Genomic DNA, 10,863 nt, shown 5'->3' on the forward strand with positions numbered 1-10,863 from the left:
ATGGGACGGGGGCGGTGTCACGCCCCCCGCGCGCTCCCGAGGTCTGCACTCACCGCCTCGCCGGTGCGCTCGGGACCCCACATCCCGCCGGTGCCGCGTGTCACGTCAGCATCACGGTCGCATACTTATCTCGTCACTAGTCCCCGCCTTCTAGTCTCCATAGCAACAGGTCGCCGCGAGCGCTTGTCACAAAGATTCCAAAGAGACGGATCCGTGCTGCGAACCGCCGGCCGCAAGTCCCCGCCGGGGCCAAGATGCGAAAGGGAAAAGGCGCGAAGCGCGGGAGGTAACTGGCTAGCGAGGGAAGTGGAGAGATGAGGGGGCAGGTAACCAGGGTAACGGGGGAAGTGAGAGAGCAGAGAGGGGAGAGGAGGAGGGGGGAGGGGAAGGGGGAGGGGAGAGGGGAGGGGTGGGGGGATAGGGAGATAATGGGGCAGGTAACCAGGCAATGGGGACGGGGAGGGCAGAGGGAGGAGAGTGCAGGGAGAGTCCTTGGCCATGGGGTCCCAGCAGGATGGGAGTTCCAGGGGCCTCGTACCCACGTGCCTCAGCTTTTCCTCACAGGGCGAAGAAGGGGGCCAAGGCTGAGTCGAAGGTGGATAAGGAGTCTGAGGCTGAGCGGGCCAAGGCCAATGCAGCGCTATGGGAAGCTCGGCTAGAGGTGACTGAGATCTCCCGGGCTGAGTATCGGAAGGCTGCACGTGTGCTGGCCAGGAACAATGAGGAGCTGGCATGGCAGCAGCACCGTCTGGAGAAGGACACAGTTGAGGTGATCAGCTTTCTCAAGAAACAGGATGTGGAGAAAGAAGAGCAGGTATGTGCAGAGAACCAAGAAACCTGTCCACCACTCCCTGCACCCCTTTGAGCATCCACACCAAAGGTGGCAGTGTGTAGCAGCCTTCAGGCCCATGGATGTCTTGACAGCAGGTTCAGAGGGAGATGCAGACTCTCCACAGTGTCATCAGCAAATGTGAGGTGACCATAGGACCTGCTGCTCATGGTGCACATGCAGCTCCTAATGCAGCACAGAACCTTTTGAAGCAGCTGATGGAACAAATCAAAAATAGCTCACAGGTAGTATCATCTTCTATATACCACAGATATTCTGCACATGCTCCAGGCAGCTCTGACAGTCATTGTGGGAAAGGTGCAACAATCTGCCAGTCCCACTATGCTTTTGGCGGATGCTGTAATCAGACAGGGTGAGCTGAGCACATCCAAAACTGGGTGAATTGGTGTGGATGATGTGCATCTTTGCAGTTTTCAATGGATCATTTTCACTGGAGCAAGCTGCAATTTTCTAGTTTGGAAATATGGACAAGTTTCCTAGTGAAAGTGTAACTGGATCCAGAGTTGCCCAAATATTAAAGCAGTTGTACAGTGTTAATGAGTTATCTTCTCTGCATTAGACCACCTTTGGCAGGACCAGCAATAATCAGCCCCTTCTGACACCTGCAGACCATTTTTTAAATATGTGAAGTCAAAGCTAGATGCACAGGAGTGTTTTTACATCTGTGTAACTTTGTTCTGAGTTTCTCCAATATCAGCCACAATGATCCCCTGTTGACACTTATAAGTGTTTCTTCAGTAAGAGAGAGTGGGCAGGTCTAAGAGCCTCAACTCCAAACATACAGTACAAGAAGCGGGGGACCGATTCTGGAGTCCCATTGTGGCGCCATATGCTGCTCTAGTGGCATAATGGGGACTGCAGTGGCCTATGAGGAATTCTGCCAACACAGAATCAGTGTAGGGTCAGTGTACACAGCCCTACACTGCCTCCCCATAGTCACCACTTAAATCTTATAAATGAGAGGCATTTTATGTGTTGCTGTAGCTTTCTTGATGTGATCCCATAAAGAAGCTTGAGGCGGGGTAAACAAATGGGGGAGAGTTTTCCCCCGATGATGGTTTCTCTATTTTCATCTTGTGCAGATTGCAAAACTGAAGCAACAGCTGGCAGATTTGAAGCAGCAGGCCCAAGAAGAGAATGAGAAAGTGGTGAGTGAACTTTTCTCTTTTCCCTCAGAACGAGGCCTTCACAGCAGACTTAGCAGTGATTTTGGTTCTAGTAAGATGAGCAAGTTAGAAAAAGTTGATATGCAGTAAAGGTTTTGAGGTAAAAACCTGCAAAAGAAAAGTGGGGTGGGGACTATACAAGGCCTTTCTAGCTGTGAGTGTGGTTTGCTATCTCAGATACCAGTAATAATACCTATAGATAAGGTGTGGGCAGAGATACAACAGAAACATGTCCAATTTGCAGACTACAGAAGTCTGCTATTCCCCACCCTTAAGCAATAAATTGCATGAGGTAGGCTCTTCAAGGACCTCTTGCCCATCCATCCCTAAAAATAACAAGGAACAGAACAGCCTGGGTATTAACATATTATTAAAAGATAGTTCTAAACATAACATTTCTTTCTAGGCCTCCTCTTTTGCTGGTAGTTTGATTCTGCCCAACTTGTTGCTTTTCCTTCTAGTGATAAGTCTCATTAATTTAGTGACTTTTTAAAATTCTGCACATCAAGGTTCTTAATTTTTCTTGGCTGTACATTTCCTGCAGTGATATTGTTGAATGGTTGTGACTTGTTCCCTTCTTGATTAGAATTTCTGATTTGCAGGCAGAACATTATTCTGCGCAGTTGAAAGATCTGGAGGAGAAATTCAGCAAAAAAGCAAGAGAAATTGGCTTAATTCAGTTGGAACTGAAAACAGTAAAAGAATTTCGCAAGAAGAAAGCACATATGGAGAAGGAACTGGAAGATGTAAGTTTGTCATAAGTGTTAATTTTGGATGTTTTAGTGGCCTGAAAGCAATACTAACACAATCTAATTTAAAACTGATGATTTGACATGGTAACCTGTACTTGTACTAACTACATGCTCCACAGGACTTTGTCTGTAATGATTTATATGAGAAGTGATACTGCCACCTTTATGGCAGGGTGAGCGACTCATATGGAAAGAATATCAGATGCACCTGGCTGATTTATTAGACTGTTTAATGCAACCAGGGCTTACTGTGAGTGTAGAAAGCACTATATTGGTCAGACTTACATGTTCCTGAACTAGAATATAGTTTGTGGGGGACCATATAAAGTCAGCACTATTTGACCTAAAAAGAATCTGCATGTTTTTTGAACTTGGCTTGTTAGTACAGGAATAATTTCCAACTTCAGCCAGGTGGTGGCTTCTTCAATTGCTGCTGCCCCAGCACAAAAAATGGACAGATTGCTTCTAAAAGGTCTATTCTAGGCTCAATACTGAGGACAAATGCAACAAATGGTCAATCTGCAAATGTCTTGAGAAAAATATAAGGCCAAATCCAAGCCCTATAATAAAGCATCTAGTACTTGTAGTGATTTTTATCCATAGATCTCAAAGCAGTTTACAGAAGTGAGTTTGGATTGCAAACATTTGACTCATACCCTTCTGCACGAGGCCAGGATTGCAGGGCTTGGGATCCAGTCAATTTATATACCAGAAGGGGCTTACACCTCCTTTAAGAATATGTACAGAAGACCTAGTATTTAGGCTATACGTACCATAGGGTTTATAAATGATATAACATGATTTCTCAATACCCAGTTCAATAGGCAGGTGGAATGCAGTGATTGTCTTATCTCTTGACACAAGTAAGTCACTTAGTCTCTGCCCTAAATAGTTTATAATCTATCATTTGCTATGTGTCTATATAGGGCCTTGCACAATGGAGCCCTGATCCATGATTGGAACCTCTTTGGTGCCACAATACAAATAATAAATAAATTTTTAGAAGTAAGGTATGAAATACACCTTTCTGCAGAATTTTCTCGAAGAAATTGGGGCACAGGATTTTGGATAGCACAGATGACTGAATGAGTAGAAAGAATGTAACTAGCTGTGTGAGACTGGGGAGAGTTTGACAAGGGCCTGTACCGTGTTTTGTATATTTATTAACAAACTAGTGGAAAGTATGCTAATGAAGCTTGACAATGATTTAAAAATAGGACAGCTGGTAAACTATGAAAGAGAAGGAAAGTGTAACGTGACTAAAGAGAAGTAGAGAAGAGGCAGAGATTATGCAAGGAGCTGATAAGGGCCTGAGAAGTACAAGATAAAAACTGGGAGATGCCTCTCCAGAGAGTTTCATCTACATGTTTATCTACAAGGCTGAAATACAGCACCATTGTTAAAAGGATATTTTTAAATCATAGATAAAAGAGAATATGAGAATCTCAAACAGGGAACATCAGGAGACTCTTAGAAGGCTGGAGAACAGGTTCATTGAAGAAAAGGTACAGTGCCTTACGAAGGATTTAGGAATCCCATATTAGAACAATGTGACTTTCCCTATTGACCCAGGTTTGAGTTGCTTTGGCTGTTATTTGATGAACATTTTACAATCATCAGTACTTGTAAAAAAATACAATAAGATGATGTGGCAATTGGGTACAGCTTTCCAGGAAAAGTCACAAGGGCATCAGGATCCCTGAGGGGCCATATCATTACTCAGTCCCCACTCCCACAGGGAGGTGGTTTCAGTGCCCCCAAGGGCTCCATGTCACTGCTCACTCCCTCTCTTCCTCTAGGATACAGGATTGTATCAGTGGCCAGTTTAATCCTATGTATGTGATTTTAGAAAAATGCTTTGTGTCTGATTTTGTCTTTAGTACCACATAGTCTCAGTCTGTATTTAAGCAGCTTTTTCTCCCCTTCAGCAACTACTAGAAAGAGAGGCTGAGAAGAAGATAGTAATGCTGGCAGAGAGAGCCCACCATGAGGCCATTGTGTAAGCCATTTGCGTTATCTATTCCCCAGTTACAATGAGGAGTCAGAAAGCCACTGTAACTCTTGGTCTTACAGATAACTGCCAGGCAGCCAACACTACTGTATACAGCAGGGACTCTTTGTGGGAAAATGTGTAAGGGCCTTTGGCTGCATCTATATTACTTTCACACTTTAAATGCAGGCCCCATCACCATCCGGTCATCTCTACCATAAAACTCATTTCGGCTCCAGTCCAAATACTGTCTCTGTGACACTTCCATGATCCCCCCTCTTCTGGACCAGCCCTGGTGCTGGAAGCAAAGCTGTCTCAGTTGCAGCCCTATAAACAAATTCTTTCTCTGAAATTAGGGTACTGATTTTAATATAGGAAGACCCAAAAGGCTGTGATGTCACCTCTTGTGTTTTGTTTCGCCTTCTCCAGGCAGTTAGACAGCACTGGGAGAGCAGTGTTTAAGGAGAATGTTCGTCTTCAGGAGGCTCTTGCTTATCACCTGAAGGAGGCAGAGGAGCTTAAAAAAATCAAGAAGCAGCTAGAAGAGGACAAAGCTTTTCTTCTGCAGGAAAAGGTTCCTGCTCTGATTTCTATTCTATTTCATTCTTCCCTAGGAAGGGGCCTTTGAAATCCAAATTCTGGATATAGATGCAAGTTCTTTGGGACTAGCGCCTTTCCAGTCAGACCCATCCTCAATCTGCTGGATTTTGGAGCTATTTTAAGAGACATGAGGCTCTTATTCTGTCCTTTTAATTGTGAAGGAGAAAATAGAAAACGTTTCCTATGGTGCCCCTCTAAGAAGAGTTCAGTGTGTACAATGGGGAGTATGCAGATCAGACACTCTTCAACTTGCTTCTCTTGCAGGCAGAGCCCTGACCCAGATTACTACTTGCTTTCCAGTATGGAAGTGCCGGAGTATCTATCAGTCTGATGTAACCCATGTGCTGTTATTGTTGAAAGAGTTCTGAGGTTCAGGGTGACCAAGATAAGAGTCTAAATAATTTTCTCTTGTCCTTTAGGAAACCAATGAGAATTTGGTTCAGGAAAAGGTCCGGCAAGTCACTCTGCAAAAAGCACAAATAAAAGCACTTCAGCACAAGGTAGAGAGACTGGAGGTGGCACTAGGTCACATGACCCAAGAATTTGAAACAGAAATTCAGAAGACACAGCATCGGGCTTTAGTTCAAAACCAGGCAGGCATGGTAGAGATCAACAAGCTGCAGCAGCTGCTGGAGATGAAGGATCGGGAGATGAATCGAGTGAAGAAACTGGCCAAGAACATCCTGGATGAGAGGAGTGAGGTGGAAAGTTTCTTCCTAGAAGCTCTGGAACAGGTGAAGCATGAGATTGTGTCCAGCAGGAAGTGCTACAAGCAGGTGGCCCAAGCTGCTTATCAGAAGAAAATGATGGAGGCATTTGCAGGGAAGGAAGAGTACCCCAAAATCAGAACGTTTAACAGCAACGCTCACAGCACAAATAGTGTGTACAAGGACCTGCAGGAGGCAGAGAAATGGTACATGTAATTAAACAGTAGATGATTTAGTGTCCATCTCCCTGGCTCATAGGAATGAAACCTAAATCTTAAAAATCCCTGTGTAGTAACAATACCCAGATTAGTAATCTCTGTGGAGGCTGCTGTGATGGGAGGGGAGGAAAGAAGTTCAGCATTGGAGGGGAGGCTGCAGACCCAACTGTTCAGAGTAGGGAACTTCAGGACTGAATGCTGCTGCAGACCTGGCAGAAAACAATAGAAGGGACAACGTTAACACTGAATCCTAAAAATGACAATTAAATGCCAACACTGTTATTTATTTAATTGCTGATCATTTTAATGTGCTTTTCTTGCAACCTCTGTCTCCCTTGCCTCCCTGTGAACCAAAAGCCTCAGTTGCACACCTCCCTTGATATCTTCTCAAATGCAGTTCTTCATTGTCAATACAAAAATCTGTGGCACAATGAAAACTGAAAAAGGGGCAACTGTATAAAATAAATGTCAAAATCAATAACACAGGAGCTACTGTACTGATTGTTTTATACCTTTTTAAATTTAATTCAATAAAAGCCTCTGATTTTGAAATTTATCTGAAGATGCCACAAAATTTCCAGAATGTCCATCAGACTGCAGCAGAATCTAGGTAATTTGCCATAGAATTTAGGTACAATTTTGTGCAGACTACATGTGGCCTTTCTTAGAGATAAAAGCTCTGTATTTTATTCTTGATTAAAACCTGTGGAATTTAAAGAGGTGGGGAAGATTGATCAAGGTGTATAGTCCATCTCCTGCCAATGCAGGATTCTTTTCTGCTTACATATCATTGACCAGCTGAGTGAAACTTAGGAAATTCAGAGCTATGATTGAAAATCCTTTCTGTGTTTTCTCTGTTCAGAAAAAGGGAGATTTTATGCTGGATGGTAAGAGTTTTGTTTAGTCTTATTCTTCTAATACATTGATCTGCTCTCTGATGTTTTGCAGGACAAATATCCAGCAAGGGAAGGTGGATATTGGCCAGTTGACATGGGAGCAGAAGGAATGTGTTCTGAGGTTACTCTTTGCAAGAATGAATGGCCTGGAACGACGGTAATGCTCTGTTTCTATGGTAGTAGATGGACACAGAGGTCTTCCTGTTGTGGAATCCAGGGTGATTGCTTGGATTCCCCCATTCTGGAGCTAATGCTGAACCTGTTCTGAGCAGTAATTGTGCAGGCTGAGGGAAAGATATTCCAGCTCAATTTGGAGAACGGAATTTTAGCTAATTTTAGTCTGACTCTAGGTTGAGCTACTAGGTCTTCATGTGTAGTTTTGGATACCTCTGAAGAGGAAGAAAAGTTAGCTGTAGTAGTGAAGGGGACAGAAAGTGGTGCTAGAATCTAGACCGGGGATCAGCAACCTTTGGCACGAGGCCCATCAGGGAAATCCGCTGGCAGGCCGGGACGGTTTGTTTACCTGCAGCATCCGCAGGTTCGGCCGATCGCAGATCCCACTGGCTGCGGTTTGCCGTTTCAGGACAATGGGGGATGTGGGAAGCGGCGGCCAGCACATCCCTTGGCCTACGCCACTTCCCGCAGCCCCCATTGGCGTGGAACAGCGAACCGTGGCCAGTGGGAGCTGCAATCAGCCGAACCTGTGGATGCTGCAGGTAAACAAACCATCCCGGCCTGCCAGCAGATTTCCCTGATGGGCTGCATGCCAAAAGTTGCCGATCCCTGTTCTAGACCAATGAAATGGGATTAATTTTATTCACAGTTCTTAACTGATTCCTGCTTATCTTTAGCAAGTGAACATAAAGAGATAATTTATCCAGTTAATGACAGAAGTGTCCCATACACAGAATGAAATCTGTCTTTATCTTTGCCACAGACAAAGCAATTTGACCAATCATAAAAAAGTTAAAACTGTGTTGAAATTTTCACAAACTGGCCATTAAAATTGTACTCACAATATAGCTCTGTAGTTGCTATGTGCATGCAGAATTTGTGAACATAGTTTTAGAAGCCTCTTTGAAAACTTGATTCACAAACTGGAAACTGAAAGGTTAAGCAATGTAAACTATGCTTGCATGTATTAAAAAATATACAGGAGATCTCAAATACTAATCTAAAATGCTATATGTGCAATGAGGGAGTGTAAAGGTTGAGGTGGGAATAGTAACTCTTACACTTTGAGTGTGTTTGTTGAAATTCTCAGCCTTAGTGTTACATTCATGGAAGTTTTGACAATTTTGTTTCGTTTTTACAGTAGAGATTAAAAACATATAACTATATAAAATATATAAAAATATTCCTGTGTGTGCATGATAACTAAAAAGTGACACTGATCAATCCCATTTCATTGTCCAAACTGAGAGGGAAACTCATGACAAAAAAAGCCCCAACAAACAGCATTAGTGGGAATACAGTTGGATGCTATATTAGAAATGTGTTCCCTTTTAATAATCTTACATATAGCAGAGTTTTGTAGGGTCATGTCCAATTAATGTATTTCATGTAGGGAAAACACTATGTTCTACTCACTTTTCATGCTTTGCCCACAAACTGGAATTGGAAGACCAAAATCTGACATTTAAACTTCATTTTCTGTTGTTTTCAACTAAGATAAGCTTAATATTAGATATATCATCTGCTAGGGGAATCTGTTTGTTCCCTGTGAATCAGAAGGGAAATGGACTTGATGAGCTAATCACTGAGTCATGGTCACTGAAGTTAGAAATTGAATTAATGTCCAGAGTGGCTAAATAGGCGGGGGGATAATCTAGGCTCTATAAATAAAGAGTTGAACAGCCATCCCCTGTATGCCTGTAGTTAGAACTGAGCGGCAGAGCAGAAACTTGCTGTAACCCCTGAACTCTGCATTTCTGTGTCTCTCTCAATCACTCCTTACTGTAGCAGGAGGACTTTAGCAGCAAAACACAAGTTCCATTGTCTAGATTAAATTAAAGCACGCCTAGCACCAGACTAGCACTTCCTGCTGCTATTCATCTTCGCTGAGATAGTGAGGAAGAGAGATAGGTATGGCGTAGAGAGAAGCCTTTAGTACACGTTACACTTAATCCATATTTCTCCTGCCTTTGTTTCCTCCTCACAGGAAACGCAAACATGTTTTGGTCCCTTCAGCTCCAGCTGCTGTTACTCCTACTTCTGAAGAAAGAAACAAAGCTAGGTAAGATAGTACATTTTTATAGCACTCTGCCTAGGTACTTCTGCAGCCTCCATTAACACAACACCCAAGCACCTCCGACATATTTAAAAACAGAAATATAATCATCTTTCCCTTCCATCTGTCCCAGCATGAAAGAGAAATACTTTGCTTAGTGTGAAGGTTCTTGTTTGCTTGTTTGTGCTGGTGTGTCTGCACGTGAAGACATGTTTGAGGGAAATTTAAATTGAAAAGATTAATTTTGCTTTTAGTTCTGAATGTGTAGTCTATAGTCATTCCTATCTCTTCTGTTTGTGAGTTCCAGAATCTAGGTCCAGCAGCTCCATTATGTCTCCTGCACTCAGAAGCTTCCCCTAGTCAACAGCTTCATTATTCTTGGACAACATAGTTGTTGTGAGAGGTCATGTTTGCACAGGGAGAGGCAATTATTCAGTTAGCACCGAGAGCTTTGAATATCAGTAGAAAGGCCTTGAGCTAGATTCTCCATTCAGGAGAGAGCTATTGAAGAGAGTGGAATCCCAAGATTAAGTGTTCGGTGACCTGTGCTGCTAAACAGATGGATTTCTGTGATCGGTACCAGTTAATGCTTTTTCAAAGTGTGTGAACTTGTTCCTACATATATAATGAATAGCAGCTAGCAAGGCTGGAGGTTACAGATGCCTAGTCTGTGTGTGATGGGATGGGTTTCAATCTTCTGCCTGGTTTGAATGACACTTTAGTCCCATTGTGCCTGCTATCTTGGTGAAAGCACCTCATGGCAGGTGTCTTAGTTAAATATAGACACCCTATCTCTCTAATATTCTATCTTCCTCTCTCTTCCTCAGTTCAGCTATCACTGCCTGGATAGCAGAGATAGGAATCAGTCCTATTTACGTCTGGAGCCTGGTTGTTCATAGGTGCAGGCTCTGATACAACCACACACCTAGCTGAATTGTTATTCTCCAAGGCATGGGGAATATAACATCATCATATGGCATAAGATTTGAGGAGTGTGGGTGTATGGTGCATTGTCACTAACTGCTGCAAGTGTGCCAGATGTTGTGGAGGTAGCACACACTGTCCCCTGGAACTTACACTCTAATATTGGCATACACAAGATAACCAGATAAACTTCACAAATAGGAGCACTGACTTATTTCCTTTAGGGCAAGACCCCTAGCACTTTGCAAGGAGACTGGGTGGCTCTTTGGCATAAAGAGGGGCATGAGTCCCAAGTGTGAGGACTGGCTTGGGAGAGGGCACAAAGAAGAAAGTAGGAGTCAGCAAATGAGCCAGTTAAGAAGGTGACTTGGCAGGAGTATAGGCAGCAACACTTCTCCTTCCCCAGCCAGTTGTTTCATCAACCTGCTGAATATTGTCATTTAACCATGATTGTACACTCCTCTGGGGCAGAGACTATCTCTTTACTACTTTTGTGAAACCCCCAGCACATTGGGGCCCCAAGCCGGGGG

The 10,863-nt window shown here is 43.5% G+C and overlaps 2 protein-coding genes across 8 annotated transcripts in view; one reads left to right on the forward strand and one right to left on the reverse strand.

Moving 5' to 3' along the window:
* Positions 1-194, reverse strand: part of ENTPD5 (ectonucleoside triphosphate diphosphohydrolase 5 (inactive)) — a 44,238-nt gene extending 44,044 nt beyond the window's left edge. The window contains exon 1 of one of the 2 annotated variants that reach the window (XM_074955914.1): positions 54-194. The gene's annotated coding sequence lies outside the window, so the exon portion shown is untranslated. The remainder of the gene's footprint in view (positions 1-53) is intronic. The other variant, XM_074955915.1, reaches the window with a different exon arrangement.
* BBOF1 (basal body orientation factor 1) overlaps positions 1-10,863 on the forward strand; it is a 13,620-nt gene continuing 2,757 nt past the window's right edge. For 2 of the 6 annotated variants that reach the window (XM_074955901.1, XM_074955900.1), the window contains exons 1-10: positions 1-286; positions 552-814; positions 1,933-1,998; positions 2,619-2,762; positions 4,193-4,273; positions 4,697-4,767; positions 5,188-5,332; positions 5,778-6,271; positions 7,232-7,336; positions 9,341-9,415. In XM_074955901.1, the coding sequence (XP_074812002.1) occupies positions 1-286; positions 552-814; positions 1,933-1,998; positions 2,619-2,762; positions 4,193-4,273; positions 4,697-4,767; positions 5,188-5,332; positions 5,778-6,271; positions 7,232-7,336; positions 9,341-9,415 (1,730 nt within the window). The remainder of the gene's footprint in view (positions 287-551; positions 815-1,932; positions 1,999-2,618; positions 2,763-4,192; positions 4,274-4,696; positions 4,768-5,187; positions 5,333-5,777; positions 6,272-7,231; positions 7,337-9,340; positions 9,416-10,863) is intronic. The other 4 variants (XM_074955902.1, XM_074955903.1, XM_074955904.1 and 1 more) reach the window with 4 other exon arrangements.

Source organism: Natator depressus, chromosome 6, assembly GCF_965152275.1.
Source record: "Natator depressus isolate rNatDep1 chromosome 6, rNatDep2.hap1, whole genome shotgun sequence".
NCBI classification, from domain to species: Eukaryota; Metazoa; Chordata; order Testudines; family Cheloniidae; genus Natator; species Natator depressus.